Source organism: Ctenopharyngodon idella, chromosome 3 (genome assembly GCF_019924925.1).
Source record: "Ctenopharyngodon idella isolate HZGC_01 chromosome 3, HZGC01, whole genome shotgun sequence".
NCBI lineage: Eukaryota > Metazoa > Chordata > Actinopteri > Cypriniformes > Xenocyprididae > Ctenopharyngodon > Ctenopharyngodon idella.
The window spans coordinates 30,027,466-30,049,223 of NC_067222.1; the positions used below are offsets into that span (position 1 = coordinate 30,027,466).

General features: G+C 37.3%; 1 protein-coding gene across 2 annotated transcripts; it reads left to right on the plus strand.

The window, feature by feature from the left end:
- The first annotated feature begins 4,072 nt into the window (after nucleotides 1–4,072).
- LOC127509740 (TBC1 domain family member 10A-like) lies at nucleotides 4,073–21,520 on the plus strand. Of its 2 annotated transcripts, XM_051888675.1 has the most exons (11): nucleotides 4,073–4,552; nucleotides 8,957–9,844; nucleotides 12,484–12,507; nucleotides 13,257–13,356; nucleotides 13,464–13,571; nucleotides 14,542–14,648; nucleotides 15,718–15,832; nucleotides 15,968–16,033; nucleotides 16,124–16,313; nucleotides 17,584–17,738; nucleotides 17,836–21,520. In XM_051888675.1, exons 2-11 carry the CDS (start codon nucleotides 8,976–8,978, stop codon nucleotides 18,691–18,693), a joined length of 2,592 nt encoding a protein of 863 aa, XP_051744635.1. In that variant the 5' UTR covers nucleotides 4,073–4,552; nucleotides 8,957–8,975; the 3' UTR covers nucleotides 18,694–21,520. The 2 variants fall into 2 exon arrangements, with proteins under 2 accessions (XP_051744635.1, XP_051744636.1); XM_051888676.1 differs by lacking the exon at nucleotides 12,484–12,507.
- Nucleotides 21,521–21,758: the final 238 nt, after the last annotated feature.

Consider the following 21,758-nt stretch of genomic DNA (forward strand, 5'->3'; position numbering starts at 1 on the left):
TCCCAGTCCCCTGACCTGAACCAGAAACCTCAGAATCCTAAGGATCTGTAGAGATTCTGTATGAAGGAATGGTCACTTATCTCTTGTTGTTCTCCAAACTCATCAGGCACTATAGAAGAAGACTCAGAGATGTTATCTTGGCAAAAGGAGGTTGCAAAAAGGATTGAATAAAAGGGTGCCATTAATTGTGGCCAACGTGTTTTTTGGGGGAAAAAGAGATCATGAGATTTTGCCCACATTTTCAGTTCTTTCACTTCAACGAAAGGTTCGATTTTTGTGATTTTTATTTTTTTAATCAAGATCAAAAGGATTAACAATGCAGATTTATTTTCACAGCCATCTTTGTTCGTATTTACCAAGGATGCCATTAATTCTGACCATGACTGTAATTAAGTAGTTGAATCACTTAATGATTCCTAATAATGTTTCCTATAGCTTAATGGCAATAAATGAAGAGTTCAGATGCAAAAGCCTCTAAGTGCCGTCTGAAATTTTCTTCTAAAATGAACATTTTTATCAAGCTTGTATGTTTATGTTAAGTTATTTAACTTTAATGGCAATGAAAAGGACCTATTAAATGCCATTAAAGTGAAATTACTGAACCTAAACAGACAAGCTTGATAAAAATGTTCATTTTAGAAGAAATTTTCAAATGGCACTTAGAGGCTTTTGCATCTGAACTCTTCAAATACTTCCAGATCTCCTTTTTCCTTAAAGAATTATTACAGTGACTCACAATAACCACCCTCATCCTCAAGGAAACTCAGATATTCCATCTGTCTGGACACGAAACACCACATGATTTTAGCATGAGGCCAGATTTTCCACATCAGCTTCTCTTGTTACAGTGGTATCATAGCAATCATTTTACTTATGTACCCATACAGACATGAATGTATGTTTACATTCTACAGAAAAAAAAAAGAAAGAAATGCATAATGTACAAGATAAATGAATCTTTTGCTTAATTAGTGAAATATCTTATCTTATCTTATCTTATCTTATCTTATCTTATCTCTGTATGTATGTGTATGTATGTGTGTGTGTGTGTGTGTGTGGGTGGGTGTGGGTGTGGGGGGTGAGGGTGTGTGTTCCACAGGAGAAAGAAAGTCATGCAGTTTTGTAACCACATGAGGGTGTGATTACAGTATTTTCATTTCTGGGTGAACTATCCCTTTTAGTGTAGTTAGAAACTTTAAACGTAAGAGGAAAATCTAAACTTTTAAGGAGCAGAAAAAACACGAGGGTGTTCCCAACTGGCTTCAGTTCAGGGGCATTCCCTAAAAATGAGTTGTAGACTATGGGAGTACCTCGTAACAGCTTCCATAGCGACCTGCACAATATTTATGCTTACATAAATGATGAACAACCTAAACAGCTGAACATAACAACAATAATTGCCTGTGGTTTACCCCTGAGGGAATTCTGGTTAGACAAATAAAGATTAGCTACATTGGAAATGCAAACTGTAGCGACATCTAGTGGCTAAACAGGTCCTGTTGATCAAACTATAGTAGAACAGAATTGCTTTCAATTCCAAATGATAAATCTTGTGTAGTTGATCATTTAGATGGTAAATTGCTAAAAATGGTGGCTAGTCAGCTTTCTCAACCAATCTGTCATATTTATAATAGGTGTTTGATTAGTGGTTCTGTCAGACGCTAAAAACACCTATTGTGATGTTCCACAAGGTAGTTGTTTAGGTCCATTATTGTTTTCTATTTTCATAAATAATTTACCATATGTTGTTGATAATGCTAATATAGTTATGTACACAGATGATTCTACAATGTTTTCTGCAGCACATACATCAGCTGAACTTCAGAAGAACTTAAGTGATGAGCTGCAAACAATTACTAAGTGGGTTTGAATTAATAAATTAATTTTAAATATAGAAATAACTAAATGTATAATTTTTAGTCATAAATATAATATTACTAAGGCTGCTGACTTGAATTTATTTATTGATGGGATGCCAGTGGAACAAGTAACAAATGTTAAGTTGTTAGGGTGTGAAACTTGACAATACGCTGTCCTGGTCCGAACATATAGATCATATAGTAAGCATTATGGGAAAAGGTATAGCAGTGGCCAGGAAATGTTCTGCATTTATTCCAGCTTTAGTTTTAAAAGATGTGGTGCAGTCATTAGTTTTATCGCATCTTGAGTACTGCCCTATGATGTGGTCAAGCGCATCTGAGAAATACCTAAAAAAAACGTCAGATGGTTCAGAACAGAGCAGCAGGGTTAGTGCTTCATTATCCATTTCAGGCCAGTGTTATTGATATGCACAGAAAAATTATAATGGCTGTTAGTGAAGGATAAATTACATTTATGACTGCTGGTATATTTTTATAAGGTAATCAAGTATCGTACACCATGATTTTTCTTTGAAAAGCTTGTATATGTGGGTTTTAGGCATGATTATAAAACAAGTCAAGTGAGTAAGGCTCAACTCTTTTTACCATGTCCACAAACAAATTTGATGAAAAACACTGTATTTTATCGTGGCTCTGTTGCTTGGAATATGGTTCCCATAAATATATGAAAGAGTAATTGCACATATGTGTTTCGAAGAAAAGGTGAAGATATGCTTATAAATATGTAGATGTATGTTTTATGTGCTGCTACTGCTAAGATGTATAGGTATAGTTTTGTGATGCGATTAGTGTAATTGTATTTTTGTTCTTATTTTACTTATTTGTATGATTTTTCTGTTTTGTATAGATTTGTGGACCCCAGGAAGATTAGCAAACACTTTGTGGATCCAAATGACCTCTTTGAGTAATTCACTTTGTTCGGTAAATTATTTTTTTTTGTTTGTTTGTTTTCAACGAGGCAACATTTCACACAGTTCACCCTTACAAGATTTAAATCTTGTTTAAATAAAAACTTTGTTCAATCAAAAAGTGCAGACCAATTCATCGCTTTTCTAAATAGATGTTTCAGGGATTTTTAAAGTAAAAATTCAATTCAGATAGATTAATCTTGGCACGATTATAAATATATATATATTTATAATGCTTTTTTATTTTATTTATTTATTTATTTATTTAAAAAAAAAAAGAAGCATTATGTCAATATCTGTTATTATAAATCAATAATGCATAAGATAATTTTGGAATGGCATTTCTTACTATTTCCAAAATAGGTGCATCTCTCCCTCTAAATTGCTCTTATATTAAATATATATTTTTCCTTGTCCTGACACATGATCTATAAAAAAAATTTTGCTCAGGAATAAATGCCTTACAATTTGATTTACTCTTTATAAATCTTTTTAATTATAAAAACTGTATAATCTATATAATCTGTAACTTGATTTTTCTTATGTTTGGCATACGCCTTTTGTATAACCCTGGCAATACAAAAGGAGCATGCTTCAGGGTTGATAAATTATGAAATTAAACTAGTATAATGATTTCGTTATTTATGTATTCATTTATTTTATTAACATTATTTTATTTATTTATTATTATTTATTTCTATTGCATAAAAAACAATAACACTTTATTTAAGGTGTCTTTGTTACCTGACACATACTACTAATAACTGTAAATTATGCATAATTACAGCAACTAACCCTAAACCAAACCCCTATAGTAAGTACCCTACATGTTCAGTACTTATGTTTAAATACACTTTAACAAGGCCCACTTAAAGTAAAGCATTACCAAAGAACAATTAACATTTCATTTTTTTTTATTTAAATTTATAACAGCTTTATTATTATTATTATTATTATTTGTGTTATTTCAAAGAATGTTTCACTTATCTTATCTTACCTTACATTAATAATAGATAAATATTCTCTCAGGGATGAAGAAGGTCCATTGGCAGTGCCTTGTCTTTTTAAAGTAATGCTCAAAACAAAATACAGACAATAATAGATAGCAACGAGAAGCAAAACAAAACGCGGTTAAATACAATAATAAAAATATAAAACACTGACAAATAAATATATAATAAAAAATACTGACAATTTTCGAGAATTATGAGTCATTTAAAAAATAACTGAAAATATATAGCGGGAGTCGTCAGCGTTGACATGACTGGACGTCATTACGTCAGTCGATACTGTGCGCTCGCGTCTTTTCGGGACGGGTGCGCGCACGTCGCTGTCACCAGAGTTGGTTGTAGGAAATGCGGACACGGCGAGATGTCAGCAGGGCCGTGTTTATCTCTTCCAGCGATGTGGCCCAATTCATACTTCAGGGAGGTTTCTTGAATTTCTCAAACGCACCGCACATGTACACTCAATGCTAACACTGATACGGATCTGTTTGCGCGTGGGTGAGTGGGAACTCAGTGTGAAGCGGCAGTGTTTAGCTAACACCGTTAGCCCTTCAACACACCACCCTCCACACATAGACCTCTAATCGCACTTTTAGGTTTAGCATTAAAACTTTTCTGTCGGCCCAGTGGCTTATCAACGGCCTGCCTTCCTCGCGCCTTACCTCCGTTCATCATCGGCTGCGGCGGCGGGGGGGTCACGGTAACCGGTGTGGACAGGAGCCCCCCCGGAACGGACGGACAGATTCCACAGCTGCGGGTGAGTGTGCACTCTCTTCTCTATTATACGAGTTAGATGTGTCAAAACAGATTAACGCAATTATTAACACTATTTTCCTGCGCCGCAAACCGGGAAGTTGAGCTGATCGGCCGCACTGGATACTGTAGGCATGAGCTAGCAAATTAGCAGGCCAATTCCAGCAACTAAATGAATACAATTAAAAACTTGTCATTTGTATATATATCGTATACACCACGGAGTTAATGGTGATTCCCAGCATAATAAAGACAAATTTGAGTTGTTGAGAGGCTGTTACATGACAGATCGGACAGCACGATTAGCAGCTTTAGATTAAACTTGGCAGTCACAAATCCAGCGACTCCTGTGAGTTAAGCAGTCTCAGGTACCAAATGATCACTTTATGACCTTGTTTGTGTGTTTTATGATTGTAGTCTTGCGTTTAAAATCGTTATATATTTTGTATAGATGTTGGTCTTTTACAAATGGAGGTTTCCCGGTATCCGGTACTATTGTATTATTGTCCAGTCACCTCACATGTGATTAGTCACATTGCGATTGACAGCTCGCATGTTTGCACCAAAGCCTTTTTTAAAAACTGTCACTAAAAGTTCTTACGTGTGGTTTGCTTGTTTACATCTCATCTCCGTTCTCACTCACGGTTTAGATATTATTAGTCTTGCTCACCCGGAACGAGCACAGTTCATGTGTATGGGTGGAGTCCCACAAAGTAGCATTGTCTGATTTCTGAACGAATCATTCTTTTGAGCCGGATTGTTTCAGTGAATCTGTTGAACCGATTCACAACGATTCATTTACGATTTGGGCTTTTAATCAACAACTAATTGATTGGTTGATTGAAATTACTTTACAAGTATTTGGAGGATTTGACTGTTGGGGAAGAAAAAAATGCATTACTTTAATCGAACAGCATAAATATGACAAATGTATGGTAATTTTATCATCACGTACGAGATGGTTCTTTGAGTAATAGTATTTTATTAAAATGGTGCAAAACCAGTTTCAGCCAAGAGATGTAAATAATTCATAATTCTTCTTTTATTGTCATTGTAAAATACATACAACGAAATTATAAACTTTCCAACGTATACGTAAACAAAGTGCTTATGCTATTGCACATAAGTGATAAATATAGAGTGCACAGATGTTATTGTCATGAATGCATGCTCTGGAATGTGTTGTAGTTGGGCATTGTTTTTTCATTTCAGAGTTCAGTAAGGTAACAGCTTTTGGATAAAAACTGTTCATGAATCTTGTGGTGCGTGTTTTATTAGACCTGTAGCGTTTTCCAGATGGTAACAGTTCAAACAGATGATGGGCAGGGTGATGTGAATCCTTCAGAATGTTGTGTGTTTTCTTCAGGCAACGTGTGATGAATATGTCTTCCAGGGCAGGTAACTGTTGGTTTGTGATGATGATCTCTGCAGTCTTTGTGACTCTCTGCAGAGCCTTTTTGTCAGCTGCAGAGCTGCTTCCATACCACACTAGCATGCCATGTGTGAGTACACTCTCAATGGAACAGCGATAGAATGACACCAGAAGCTGCTGTGACAGGTTAATCTTCCTAAGCGTTCTTAGGAAGTACAGTCGCTTTTGTGCCTTCTTGACTAGCGCCATGATGTTTGTAGTCCATGAGAGGTCCTCTGAGATGTATGTTCCCGGAAATTTAAAGCTTGACACTCTTTTCACCTTCTCCCCATTGATGTTCAGTGGTGTGTGAACATCCTGTTTCTTTCTGAAGTCAATGATGAGTTCTTTTGTTTTCTTGATGTTTAGAGACAGATTATTCTCTGTGCACCACACCATTAACCTCTGTGCCTCCTCTCTGTAGGCAGACTCATCGCTTCTGGTGATCAACCCCACCACAGTCGTATCATCTGCGAATTTGTTTTAGCGTTGTCTAATGTAAATACTAATTTATGTTTAGGTACAAAATGACTTTGTTCTTTTTTAGACAAATTTATGAGCATATTTAATTACACCATTTCTTAATAGGATCATTGAATCGTTTTTGCTCCTGTCTGAAAGAACCGATTTGTGAAAATGAGCAAGACTTCCTATCTTTATCACAATGACTTCCTGATGAGTTTTTAGTGGAATTTTGCATTGAGGTTATAAATAGTTCATTGTGCGATAACTCTTTATATAACACATTACTTTTTAATAGTCATTGAGCTTCTGTGAATGTTTCATCAGCTTTTTGTAGACACCCACAGTTTGACAATCACACATGGGCTGTGTGTCAAAACCTAGTGAGCGGACTGCCTAGACAGCATTTGGGCTTCACATTCACAGGCATCTTCGAACTTTCAGCCACAGTGCTTCTGTCAAGGAACCACTTCCTTTTTATCTCCTGTCAGCATGTGTACTCGGACACATTTATATATAGATCATACGGAAGTCCATGAGGCAGATCTTAATGTAAGAGGAAATAGTGGTAAGCTGTTCCTTTACACTGTACCTAAAGTAGATCTGTAAAGACTAGTGCCACCTATCATATCAATGTCTGCATCTGTATAATTCATATTCATTGAGACTTTCTTTGAAACAGTACACAGTTGTCTTTACCAAACAATTGAAAGGTCCTCTGGTCTGAATGTCTCTTACTCTTTAGGATATTCTTAAAAATTGCATGTTGTTACCCTTTATTTATTATTAGTTACTAATTTACATATAGACAGTTACTAATTTACATATAGGTATAACTTTCACAAACTGCTGTATATCTCCTCTTCATCTTCAGCATATATGTTTTGAAGTAACTTTACTTGAGATATTTTGTTAAATCTTATTCAGTGGAGAGAGAGAGTGGAGAATCTAAGAAAACGTTACTCTTAATTTGGTTATCAAAGTATAATGTTTAAAGGTACACTGTCAATCTAAAGTTTGGAGTCAGAATGTTTTTTTGTTGTTTTTGTGAAGAAGGTAATACTTAATAATTAGTCTAAACCAGTTTATACTAATTTAATACTTATTCAGCAAGAATGCATTAAATTGATCCAAAGTGGCAGAAAAGACATTTAAAGATTTATTTCTCAGGATAAATTACATAAAAATATTAAAATAAACAACAGTTCTTTTAAATTGTAACATTATTTCACAAAATAAGTGTTTTTACTGTATCAAAGAAATGCAGCCTTGGTGAGCATAAGAGACTTCTAACCCCGTTTTGAAAAATCTTACCGACCCCAAACTTTGAACACTAGTGTGTATTCTGGGTTAAATGCACATTGTAGTTCTCTAAGATCTACACGTTAAGCATGCTGTCAGTTACTACAGAAAATAAAAACACAGTCACAGATTGTACAAGCAAACAAGAAATGTGTCTACAGTTGCCCCGTAGACTTCTATTGTAAGTGCATTTCTCTATACATTTTTAAAAATAATATTCCTCAAAGAAATGTGTCATTCTACTGGTCTTATCATCTGACTTGTAATAAATGGATAAATGATAGATAATAAAGCAAATATAGATGACCAACACAATCACAAATCACAGTTTTGGTGGATTGGATCACAAATAGATGAGGGAGACACATTCCTGTTTCCAGCTGTTGTTTTAATCCATCTTTTGTCCACTTTCAACCACTTCTGTCCTGATTTCTTCTAGGGGAGGGTCTATGGGCAGGTAAATGTAAAAATGTTTTTTTTCAGATCTTTCGATCTAATGGACAAAATAAGCTCACGTAATTTACATATGAACGCGCCCAGAGATGATGGAAAAACATACGGAGAGCAGCAACTTTTGTTTCCAAAGTGGACAAGCTCAAAACGTTTTAGAGCCTGTTTACACCTGTATTTAGAGGTGTCCACTTGTGATCGGATTGACGAAAACTCTTCTTAATAGAAGGTGTAAACAGGACCTTTAAGTTAAGCTGCTTTTCAAACTGTGATTATTTTTTGGTTATGCTTATGTTCAGATTCATGCAGGTCCTCTTAAAGAATTGCCATACTTTTGAAGTTTTTAATTTTCATAAAATATTATATTTCAATATAAACTCATTTATTTTAATTGATAAGAAAGAATAATATCTGTCTTGTGATTATTGTGAGAGAGACAGTGGTGATCGTTTTTAGCGCAGCACGCCTGAGTTTAATTCTTTTTAGGTGTGTATGTTATTATTTTAAGGTGTAACAAATTGTTTCTCTGAAGAGCTGTGAATATGAGACATGCTAATGAAATTTCACAGAAGATTCATTTGGTACTTTTTTTTTATACGTTTATATGTAATGTTTTCTCTCTCATCCTGCCAACTGAGAGAATTAGTCACATTTAAACACCTGCTTCATTTCAGCCATTCACTTCTCAGACCAAAAGGAGATTACGCTTCTAATAACACTTTTTATTCTTGTATTTCAAGGAATAATAATCATTAACTCTGGTTTTGTCTCTCTTTTGATCAGCTGGATCTTTGAGGAGACTATGGCTGAAATCTCCACCTTCACCCCCTCCTCTCCCAGTATGGCTGACCAATCAGTGCCTGCTCCCTCCAGCCCACAGCCTCTCCCTTCAGAAACTCCCATCCCAAAATCATCTCTCTACGGGGACCGAGCCGTAATGGGAAACCCAACATTACAGGCAGGTGTAATAAACTCTTCATCTTGGGAGACCACACCTGGCCAAAACAATTCAGCTGCCTCTTCAACAGCAACAAAGAGCGCCGTTGGTCCGCCAGTAGAGGTACTAGCTGCTACAGATGGGGCGTCTAATGGGAAAAACGATTTAATTGGCCAAACGGAGCAGCACATTGAAGCACAAGGCTCAGAGCAGGAACAGCAGATGCCACCGTCGCCTGAACTTAATCCCAGTCCTAATCTGTATCCCATCGTTCAAGTCAGCCGGAATTCCAGTCCTGCTCCCCCCATAGACCTTCCTCCTCAGTTTACCCCTCCTCCTATTCCCGTCTCCAACCCGGCCCCCTCTTCACAAGACTCCAGGCAAACAGAAGCACAAACAGTCCCACAGCAGGAGCCCACCCAAAATCCCGAACCCAACACTCCCAGCACCGGCAGGATGACCCCTGAGCCCCCCTCCACACCCTCCAAGGCTGAACCCCCAGCTGTACTGGTGGAGGAGTCTGGGCCCTTGTTTCTGCCCTCCACTTACACACGTCCGGCTCCGGACACGCTCAGCTACCTGGAGTCGGCCAGCCTGATGTCAGGCACTCTGGAGTCTCTGTCAGGGCTCGGCGAAGACGGCAGCTCGCTGGGGTCAGACTCGGAGATCAACGGCCCAGTGAGGCGTACTGATAAGTATGGCTTCCTGGGTGGAGCGCAGTACAGTGAAGGAAGGTGGGTGGGTGTAAACTGAATGACACAAAAACACATTCTCACGTTATTTTTAGGGTTTTCTAATAAGCAAAGAGAGCAAAGACGAACCACTTCAGTTTTATAGGAGCATGTCACATAATTCGGCATTTAATGTGTTAAAAGAGTATATTACCATGTATAAATTCTTCCCTTTCCTGCGAACATATTGAAAATTGCTTTTCGACTGTCAACTGCTTGCTTGTCAACTTAATTCTGAGATTAATATAATCATATTCTAATGTAATTTTACTCAGAATTAATGTTACTTTTATAATTATATTTAAAGTCAACTTGAAACACTGTTCATAAACCGTGTTTTACTTTCATAATCTGATGTGTTTTCTGCTGTTGATTCTGCTTGGCTGTCAATGTCTTTATCGTTCAACAGCTGGAAAAAAATAATTCTGAATTCCAATGATATCAATCCTATTTGTCGCTAATATTGTTATAGATGTGAGTTGGTTTGTTTGATTCATTTTCATAAATTAGTTCAAACTGTCTTTTACAAAGAATCAATTCGAAACTATGATTCAAAAATTCATTTTTGCATCGTTCCTACAAATAATACCAGAAGTCTTTGTTTTTTTTTATATATATATTAAAAAGCATATATTAAAATGTTTTAATAAAATTTAAGTAGGTAAAGATTGATATTTATTACTGTGTATTGTCATTTTATATTAATGAAAAATATTAATTATAATTTAATAGTGTTAATATAGTGAAATACATTGGAAAACAGACATTTAAAGGGTTAGTTCAGCCAAAAATGAAAATTTTGGCATCATTTACTCACCCTTATGTCGTACCAAACCCATAAGACTTTCAATCATCTTAGGAAACAAATTAAGATCTTTTTGATGAAATCTAAGAGACTTCTATCCTTCCTTAGTCAGATATGCAACTGACACTTTGACGCTTTAAAATGTTCATAAAGAGATTGTAAAACTAACACATGTATATGAATTGAGCGGTTTAGTCCAAATTTTCTTGATCGATTTATATGATGAACAGATTGAATTTAGGCTTTTATTCACATATAAACATTGATCAGCTCAGCCGAACCTGCTTGATGCGTGAGAACAAACCTCTTGCGGTAGCTCAAACGTGCAGCGTAACTCACGAGAATGAACCTCATTTGTTCTCATACGTCAAGCGAAAATGCTTGAGCTTCAGTTTACCACAACTGATGTGTGGGTTGATGAATGTTTATGTGTGAATATAAGTCTAAATTAAATCTATTCATCAAATAAATTTGGACTAAAACTTTTTTTTGGACTATAACTTTTTGAAGCGTTTGAAGTTTCAGTTGCAAAGGCAGTCAGTAGAGGGACAGAAAGCTCTCAGATTTCATCAAAAATATCTTCATTTGTGTTCCAAAAATAAATGAAAGTCTTACAGGTTTGAAACAACATGAGGGTGAGTAATTATTGACAATTTTCATTTTTGGGTGAACTAACCCTTTAAGGCATCTAAGCCATTTCTAAACAAATACATAAAAATATATATTGAATAATGTCAAAGGCAGAAAAATATTGAGATTTTTCCCCCCCCAATATTGCACAACCCCAAGACCATGGACATATATTAAGAAAGCATTTGATTTCATGTTGAAGTTCTTTATTTATACATACTGTAGCTGAAATGTTCTAATATCATTATTCACATTCTTCTGTATGGCTCTAGTTCACTACTTGGTTTGATAAATCAGAGAAAGCATTTATAATGAATGAGAATGATAGGGGTAATTGCCAGCTCCTGATGTGAAGTGTGCTGCTGGGATATTAATAATTTATGCCTACAGCCGAGAGCAGGATGAGCATTTGGTGCGTTTTCCCTGTGTCCGTCTCTCTCGCTGCTTCTCGGTGTCCTTCATGTGTTTGTTGTAAGTGACTCAGATTGTGCTGAGAGGGCTCGTCTGACTCAGAGTGCACTGACTGTCTCACTTTTTGTCTCTCTCTTCCCCCGACTGTCTCTGCTTTATCTCTAGTACTGACTAATTCAGCTAAAATGGGCACTAACACTGTCCTTTACATTTGAACGTTTCCTTTTTTTATTCCTGTTCAGCATTAACTTATTAACCACCACATGCCTTTTCAGCTATTTAAAAATGGTCAGCGTGGGTTAGTCTTAAATTAGGCTTTCTCATATGGTCAGCATGCTGTCTGTCTTTGCTATTTTTGTTTACAAGTTATTGTCTCAGTCGGACACGTTCACCTGAATTAGTATCTAGTCAAGTTTTAAGGCTAAGCAAATCACAAAGCCACATTATTAAAAAGTCACACATTTGCTACAGATTAAATGTTAAAAACAAATTTTGTATATTCAATAAAATGTTGTTTTGGAGTATTTTCTTGTTATAGAAACTGGTATAGAAATATTTTAGACTTGTTACTTAAAACTGAAGTTCACTACTACTTATCTATATAGTAAATGATATAAAAATATTATTTAATTATAACAGTAAATTATTTTTAAAAATTATTCATTTTATTATAAATGATTAATGGTATTAACATCACAATTCAATACATCTAAACAAGTGTAGCAATGTTAAGAGATGTTATTTCTTGTCTGTAAGCTACTGACTTGTTCACTATGTTCACAAATTTCTACTTTAGAGTCGGAGTGATGGCTGAATTTAAGTAAGTTGAGTCATTTTTTACTAGAAGGTTTCCTGAATAGTGTAAATATTGGCTTTGTGCTGCTATTGTGTGTCTGAGCATCTCGACAAGCCCAAAATAGTGTAATTAGTGGTGTGAGTTTGGGGCGGGACTATCGTTTTTTTGGACAAAGAGAAAGAATGTCTGTCGTCATAAAACTATCATTATTTTTGCAATTCCGTTTAGTGCCGCAGTTAATTGCTTGCTTTGATTAAGTCAGACCTAAGTCTCAGATTCAAGGTGTTCAGGGTGTCTGGTATCACTACTACTATGCCAAGTTAGGCTTGTTCATTTGTTAGATGTTAGCTACAAAACTGGTAACACTTTATTTTAAGGTGACGCAGTTACACGTTACTACTTGTACTTACTATAGTAATAACAGTAAATTAATCATAATTACAAGTAACAAACCATAAACCTAACCGTAACTCTATAGTTGGTACATGTAGTTAATCAATATTACTCAGTACTTTCTTGAGTAAGTACAATATAACTACGTCACCTTAAAATAAAGTGTAACCCAAAAATTTTTAGAGATTCAAAAGCAGCAATTGTCTGTATATTAGATGTGTCTGTTCTTTCAGATTCATTGTAAACCCTTGGCTTTTTGAAACCCTCTTTGAGCCATATTTTGTCAAAAGCTCAACATTATCTCATGGCTTGCGTGGGTGCTTGTAGGTTAATGCGTTCTATGTGGTTTATGTGTTTGTGAATCCCTCTCTGTCTTGTAGTGAGGCGGAAATCGCTGTGGCCGTGGCGAGACAGAGAGAAATGAAATGGCTGGACATGTTCAGAAACTGGGACAAATGGGTATCACGACGCTTTCAAAAGGTCTGTTTCTTATTTAAAGGATCACAGAAGGCATTCCAGACTGGGTTAGAAAATTCAGTGCTTATGAATGTTGATACATGGTGAGTTATGTTTTCTTTCTGATGCAGGTAAAAATGCGCTGCAGGAAAGGAATCCCTTCCTCACTCAGAGCTAAAGCCTGGCAGCTGCTCTCCAACAGCCAGGAGCTCCTCGAGTCCAATCCTGGAAAGTTTGAGGTACAGTCAGGTTTGATACACCTCCTGTTCAAACAGTCATGGCCCTAAATCAACTTCTCCCAACTTCATATTCTATTGCTGTTGTTAACTTAAAGGGTTAGTTCACCCAAAAATGAAAATAATGTATTTTATTACTCACCCTCATGTCGTTCTACACCCGTAAGACCTTCGTTCATCTTCGGATTTTTGATGAAATCTGATGGCTCAGTGAGGCCTCTATTGCCAGCAATGCTGCCAAACAAAGAACCAGAAAGCTAATAAAGACATATTTGAAACAGTTCATGTGAGTTCAGTGGTTCTATCTTAATATTATGAAGCGACAAGAATTTTTGTGCTCCGAATGCTTCGGAGCTTTATGAATCTAATCAGTGGTTCGAAGTGCCAAAGTCACGTGATTTCAGAAGTTTCGAATCAGTGATTCGCGATCCGAATCACTGATTCGAAACAAAAGATTCGAAGCAGTGTTTTGAAATCACCCATCACTAGATATTGTTGAATAAAGTCGTTATTTAGTTTTTTTGGCACACAAAAAGTATTCTCGTCACTTTATATTATTAAGGTTGAACCACTGTAGTCACATGAACTGTTTTAAATATGTCTTTATTAGCTTTCTGGATCTTGAGAAGTTCGGCGGCATTGCTGGCAATAGAGGCCTCACTGAGCCATCGGATTTCATCAAAAATATCTTAATTTGTGTTCCGAAGATGAACGAGGGTCTTACTGGTGTAGAACGACATGAGGGTGAATAATAAATGAAATTATTTTAATTTTTGGGTAAACTAACCCTTTAATGTTAGTCAGGAGCCCCTTAATAGTAAACCTACATACAATTTGCAACCCTTTATTACCTTTTAAATGTTCTTATACTCACTTAGCAGTCATGTAAATCTTAGTTTAGCTACTCAAAACACTCTTGTATTTACAAACGTTTTTATTATAGACATATTTGTTCACTTTTCTTGTCTCTCAGGAGTTGGAGCAAGAGCCAGGAGATCCAAAGTGGTTGGACATCATAGAGAAGGACTTGCACAGGCAGTTCCCGTTTCATGAGATGTTTGCTGCTCGGGGAGGACATGGGTAAATTCAGATGAGGGTTTTATCTTGAGAAAGAGTGATGTAAGACTTTTATTTAGATCGTTACACAATTCTGGAAACTTATTAACGAAGGATTTTTCCCCCTTTGTGTTTTTGGTCTTTATTCACTGCATAGTGCGCGTATTGATACGAGCACTGACCATCTCAATCCCAAAGTATACTTTTACGAGTACATGTGACACAAATTTAGTCACTGGAATAGTACATGTGCTCCCTGAGTTTTGTAACCGCATGTGCATTGAATTTGTTTTGCACTAATCAGTTGTTCCACAAGGTGACAGCACCGGCCTGGGCCGTTGTTTGACAGTAGACAATGAATCTGAAGAAACGGAAACAACAACAACAAAATACCAGTGTGGGGGGTTATGAGATGGCCGCAACTTTAGTTTAAAAGAATACAAGGACATTTTTATCGGTTATAACTTCTGGAGAAAAACAGCACAGACACTGGACAAAGATGAAACTTTCTAGAGTGCATGTGTCGACTGGCTGCTTTCGTGCACGCTATCAAATGGAGTATACTTTGAAAGACTACACGTTTGACTGTTTGCATACACTAGCTTACGCATAAAAAAAAAAAGAAGTATTTGTTGGGCTTCAGTTTTATACTTCCCCACACTTTCACACCTCTCTCATCTGCACTGTTGTTTCTATATTGGGGAATATAAGCCAAGCAGATAATATATTGCCCAATTCAAACGGTACACTTTAAAAAGGGGAAGAAAGGATTATTTTTAATTTATTATATTATATTTAATGAGAAGAAGAAGAATTGCTGATATTTTTGTGATGTGGACAATAATGTGATGAAACCTGTTGTGTTTTGATTGTTTATACATTAATAATAATAATATTTATTATTAATTTATTATTATTATTATTATTATTATTATATAATTTACAAAAACAAGCAGAACACCATAATTTCATAAAAATCTGTCCATACCACAAAAATAAATATCAGCAATTCTTATTGTCCAAAATTTTAATGAATCAATTCCATTAATTTTAATTCTTGTGTGTGTGTGTGTGTGTGTGTGTGTGTGTTCAGGCAGCAGGACCTGTACCGTATACTGAAGGCCTACACAATCTACCGGCCGGATGAGGGCTACTGTCAGGCCCAGGCCCCAGTGGCAGCAGTGCTGCTCATGCACATGCCTGCTGAGGTAAGACAGAGTTGAACAGTCTAGGTTGCTGTGCTAGCCTGATTTTCTTTAAAAAAGAGCAAATGAAGAAAATATGACAAGAGTAATATCACAGGATATAACCCTGTCACCATCTTCACTGTTATTTTCTTCTAGCAAGCCTTCTGGTGTCTTGTGCAAATCTGTGAGAAATTTTTGCCTGGCTACTACAGTGCTGGGCTGGTGAGTAACTCAGAGACTCTTTCTAGGAGCACAGAGGAAAGTGTTTATTTTTTTATAAACCCCTCTTTCTTCTCCTCTCCTGTTCATCAGGAGGCTATTCAGCTGGACGGAGAGATTTTTTTCTCTCTTCTGAGGAGAGTGTGTCCCATGGCTTACCGTCACCTGAAGAAATTTAAGATTGACCCCATCCTGTACATGACAGAGTGGTTTATGTGTATTTTCTCTCGTACGCTGCCTTGGTCTTGTGTCCTGCGTGTCTGGGACATGTTCTTCTGTGAAGGTCAGTTATATGCATTAGTGAATAAAAGCACCTGCAGTTTGTGATGTTTTTACTGTTTTCTGTTTGTGCAGAGTGTATGTTTAAAGTCATGACTTCAGATTTAAACCAATTTGTTAATACACTACTTTTCAAAAGTTTAGTCTTGGTAAGATTTTTTTTAATGATTTTGAAGAAAGTCTCTTCACCAAAGATGCATTTATTTAATCAAAAATACAATAAAACAGTAATATATTTTAAAATGTAATTTATTTCTGTGATGCAAAGCTGAATTTTCAGCATCATTACTCCAGTCTTGAGTGTCACATGATCCCTTAGAAATCATTCTAATATGCTGATTTGCTGCTCAGGAAACATTTATATTATTATCAGTAGCTACATTTACATGGACTCTCTTTGTTTCAATTGGAATAAATTCATTCTGATTTCAAACATAGTGTTTACATGAACGCTAAATAAAATGACCAGGTAGATGTGAGCGTTTATGTCACAAAGCTTCAAATCGGATTTAATCTTTTGACATGCACAAATATACAGTTTCCCACTGCGCATACTTGCCATCCTTCTTTTCTGTTTTAAAAATCAGACTTAACATTTATCCATTTCGGGTCCTAATTGAGACACAACGAGCACTGCTTATATTTATCAAACAGTGAAAATGCCCCTTCCCGCTCGCCAAAACAAGTCGTCTGTGGATGAGAGTCCGAAGCAAGCACTGGTGGGACAACATTGTCCTGCAACACTTCACAGACCATGAGTGGAGGGAGAATTTCAGTCATTTATGACACTATATTCATCAACAACAACAGCTTGATCTGTGCGTCATATGTCATTACACCTTTTGTACAGCATTGCACAGAATTTTACAGTTTCAATTTTCAATCAAGTGTTTACATGTCCTATTGAACGGATTAGAAAAGGTTTAAACCATCCCATATAATCCCAATAAAATGTAATTTTGATTTGGCCATTTTTATTCCGAATGATGTGGTTACATGTGAGGTTTTTTTTTTTTATTTTGACTGCCCTACTAGTCCGATTACAAGCAGATTATTAGGGTCCATGTACACACGGCTACTGATAAAAATAGTTTTTTTTCATCTTCGATGAATACAAAGTTCAAAAGAACAGCATTTATTTGAAATAGAAATCTTTTGTAACATTTATAAATGGCATTTTAAGATCTGATAGATACTTGCATGGGTAAAATGTGCATATTTTTCTCGTATTTGTAATTCTCTAATGTTTAAGCTTTTTTTATGTTGTTTGTCAGGAGTGAAGATTGTGTTCCGGGTAGGGTTGGTGCTACTTAAGCAGATGCTGGGGTCTGTGGATAAGCTCCGTGAGGTGCAGGGCATGTACGAGACCATGGAGCGACTAAGGAACATCCCCCCTGAAAGCATCAAGGAGGAAGTTCTGGTGCAAGAGGTGTGCACACAAACTCACTCTTACGAAAGAACACGCAATATAGAAGTAGCAGTGGAGTACGCTGAATCCTTTCTCATAATCTCTGCTCTGTTTTCAGGTGGTCTCTCTGTCTGTGACAGAGGCCCTGATCGAGAGGGAGTGCAGTATTCAGGTGCGTAAGTGGAGGGAATCTCGTGGCGAGTTGACTCACCAACCGATTCGCCGTTTGCACGGCACACGTGCCATCTACGAGCAGAAACACCGGGCTGCTGCGATCAGCTCTGGCGGCAGCCTGTCATTCCTGGGTGGTCATGTCCCTCCCCCTGGACCCTTGCGTGCGTCATCAAGCCTCCTGTCACTTCCTGGTCTTAGAAAGTCCAAGATGCCATTTCATACACAGAATAAGAAGAGCTCCACCTCTAGCAGCTTGGGCCAGGATATCGTCCCACTGCAGCCACTTGGGGGTGGTGCCAGTGCAGTAGCCTCAAAACCTCCAGTGCCACCTGCTTCTAATGCTGGAGCCGGTGGGCGTCCACCGGCACCACATGGGCCCAGTCCGCTAGCTACAACATCTACTACAACGCCGCCGGCTCCAACCGCACACGCTTCCAGTGCAAACATGCTCCAACCATCGCCTAAAGTTGTCTCTGAACACATCACCCCCACCATCCCATCACCCACTGCAAACAACGCACCATTACCTCCTTGCCCAGAAACTGCAAAAACAGCAGTAGAGGAAGACGGGAAAAAGAAAAAGAAAACCAAGGAGGACAAGAAGCGGGAGAAAGAGGAGGAGAAGCAAAAATCACGGGAGAAGAAAGATAAGGAGAAGAATGAGAAGGAAAGACTGAAGAAGGAGAAGGAGAAAGCTGAGAAGGAGAAGAAAAAGGAGAAGGGGGGTAAGAAAAAAGACAAAGGGGGAGGAGGAGAGACGGAAGAGAAGAATGGAGCTGCAGCGGCGAAAGATTTGGCCTAATTCTGCCCCGTCGTTCCTTCAACAAGAAGAGGACAAGGTATCAACTGGTGCAGACTGGTGAAAAGAGACAGAGAGGGAAAGCGAACTATCTCCTGTAACGTCTATTTCATCTCAAGTACTCATTTCACAAGAGTAATTGGATCACTGCATCTGCCCCACGTCTCTCATCTCATCTGCACAGTACTTTCACCCGATGCTGCAACAGGAAGCGGTTATTACTCTACTTTTTATTTTTGTTTGAAGGAGGATACCTGATTGATGAGATCAGCTGTATAATTAGTAGTCAATTCTAGTGTACTGGGTGCCATGGTGTACATACAGTAGACCTCTAGCGCCATCTGTGCCAGTCCAACCCCTCTGTCCGTCACCCGAGAGGTGTCTCAACCAGAATACCTGAATAAAACATTTCCGCAGCGTGAAAAGCGCGGCAGTGTCTAGTAATAACTTATGTTTTTAGTCTTCTGGAGGGCCTATTTATTCATCGTACTGTTGCTTGTTAGTGTGTGTTCTTGTATGTCTGTGCCTTGGCAGTGTAGTGAATCGTGTCAGTCTCGTGCAGCACACGGGTCTTGTCTTTCTTCTCTCTTTTCAGCCTCTTTAAAAAGAGCTCGTCTTTCCTGTTGTGCACTCGTATGAGGAATTAATAAGTGTTGGGGGAGTGGAGAAGCAAAATTGAACTGGGAGAAAAGTTTGTTCTTTTTCAAAACTGTGGAAAGAGCCACTTTTAACTATTTAAAAAAAAGTTTGAATATCCAAATTAACAGAATTACTAAGAGGAAATCAAAACTGTTCTCGATGAGTGTACTTGTCTATTTCGGCTCATAGACTGCAAACATGTTAGATCTTAATCCATCGTTACATCAGCCTCACCAAATATTTCCTCTTGCCGCAGAAGAGCTTATTTATTTCTTTTTTCTTCTTCTTTTGAACAAATTGCATCACATAAACTGCAGTAAACGTTAAAAATTCTGCCAAGCGTGTAGATCACTCCAGATATCTGTGTGGTTTGATGTTAATTATCTTGATGTTCAGACTACGATTTTAATAAATTTATGCACTGAGGACTGTTGATTTTCAGCACTAACTTTGATGTGTTCATTAATGTAGGACACTCTCTAATCCGGTTCACATGACTCCTTTAGACTGCGCCTTGTTGGATGGGAAGGGTTTGGTGCAGCACTGTAGCATTAACCTTTGACCTTTGAAGTTCTTGGCTTCAGGCTGTAATGTTTTGATGTATAAACTATTAATTTAATCAGAAATGAAACCATGTAATATCTATTACAGCTATTGTTAGTCTTATTTTGGATTAGATTTTTTATTTTTCTATGCAAGTATATGGAGGCCTGGTTGACTGGAATGGTAGTGAGCTTTGTTTTAGGAGAGTGTTGTATTTAATCACAGGATTTATTTTTCTTTTATTTTTAAGAGCTGAAAATTATTTTTGCACATTTTTCTCCCAACATCCTGGAGAACAAAACCAAGCAGTTGTTATTTATTTTATAATCACCAGCTTGTCTAATATTACTGCAGTATTTGTGTTATGGGAGATGGTGATTTCATACTGATTATTATTTCATTTTTATCTTTTTTTTTATTTTTATTATTATTATTATTATGTCCCACTGAAGGGGGAAATGATCCCAAAGAGTTGTGAAAGAAAAGGAATGGATCAATAAAATGTGTGCTAGGCATTTCTGTGGTAATTACATGTTAAATAGCATCCTTGACAAAGCTTTCACCCTAAAAGTGTTACTCTTGATGTGAAGCGAACACTGACGAATTGAACCCCACCGTAATCCACTGACCCCTCAGTATTATGAATTATTCTGATACATTCACCAGGTGATTGGACCATACTTAGGCTTTTAGGACTCTTACTCAGTATATTAGTATTTTCTGTCAAGACAGAAGAGACCTGAAGTGGTTTCTGGGTTGCAATATGGTAGCCAAATACTCTGTCCATGTTTTAATGGTGTCTCCTGTGTTTACTGGACTTATTGCATTGTTCAGTTCCAACTGCAGGGGATCAAACCCCCTCCTCACCTATCAGTGGTGCCCTTACTGACCTCAGTGGTCATTGCTTCCTATAAAGGCACTACTGTTTAAATGAAAAGCAAGCAAATTATGTCTATGCAAACTTTGTTCCTAACTGTCTGCACAATGTAGATGTTGACATTTATGGTGTGGCCACCTGGGGCCTCAGACTACCTTCATTGTTAACATGAGCACTGGATCTGCTGAAGGTATAGTGAAGTGGGATGTCCATGGCCTGTTACATTCAGATCACCTGGGTGATCTAGATTAAGGTGTTTTATTATTCTAAAGAAGTTCTAAGCACTGGCATAAACCTGGTTGTGCACCAGTCAGGCCACCTTCACTAACGCCATCTTGTCTGTATTGCCAACCAAAGGTACGACAGGTGGACTTAAAATGGTTTGGACGCTGTGCTCACCAATAATTAATGTAAGGCCACCCAGTGTTGGTTTACTAACACTCTGAGACAGCTGGGACTGGGTGTAAAGTAGTTTGACTTGTCTTATGGAGCTGCATTGGTTAATATGACCCAGTGTATGTTGTAGGATTGTTGTAAAATTAATTTTAAATCATTTTAATTTTCGTTTTAGTGTTTTGTTTTGGTTAGTACTCTCATTCTGTCTTTTGTATGTCTCATACTTGTTCTTAAGTTTACATTGAACCATTTACAGTTGAGAATGAAATAAATTCATAGATGAAGACATGTTTTAAAACTGCAGAAGAGGAAGTTCACAGTGTATTTAATAATTACAGGTGTGACGAATAATAAATCATAATATATTAAAATCTCCCTCAAGAGTGTGTGTTTTTTTCCCCCTATTCATTAATACGTTTATTTTAAGTGTAACGGAACTGTTTTTATACAATTAATTAGTCACCGACGACATCTGAATCCAAAATGTGTCGTTTGGTTTTGGGTTTTTGTCGCGGTTATGTGATTTACGTCACGTGGTTCGTGATACAGATGCAAAAGGATTCGTTTTCATCCATCGAGGGTGTCGGAGGGCTGTTTAATCGAAAACCCCGGT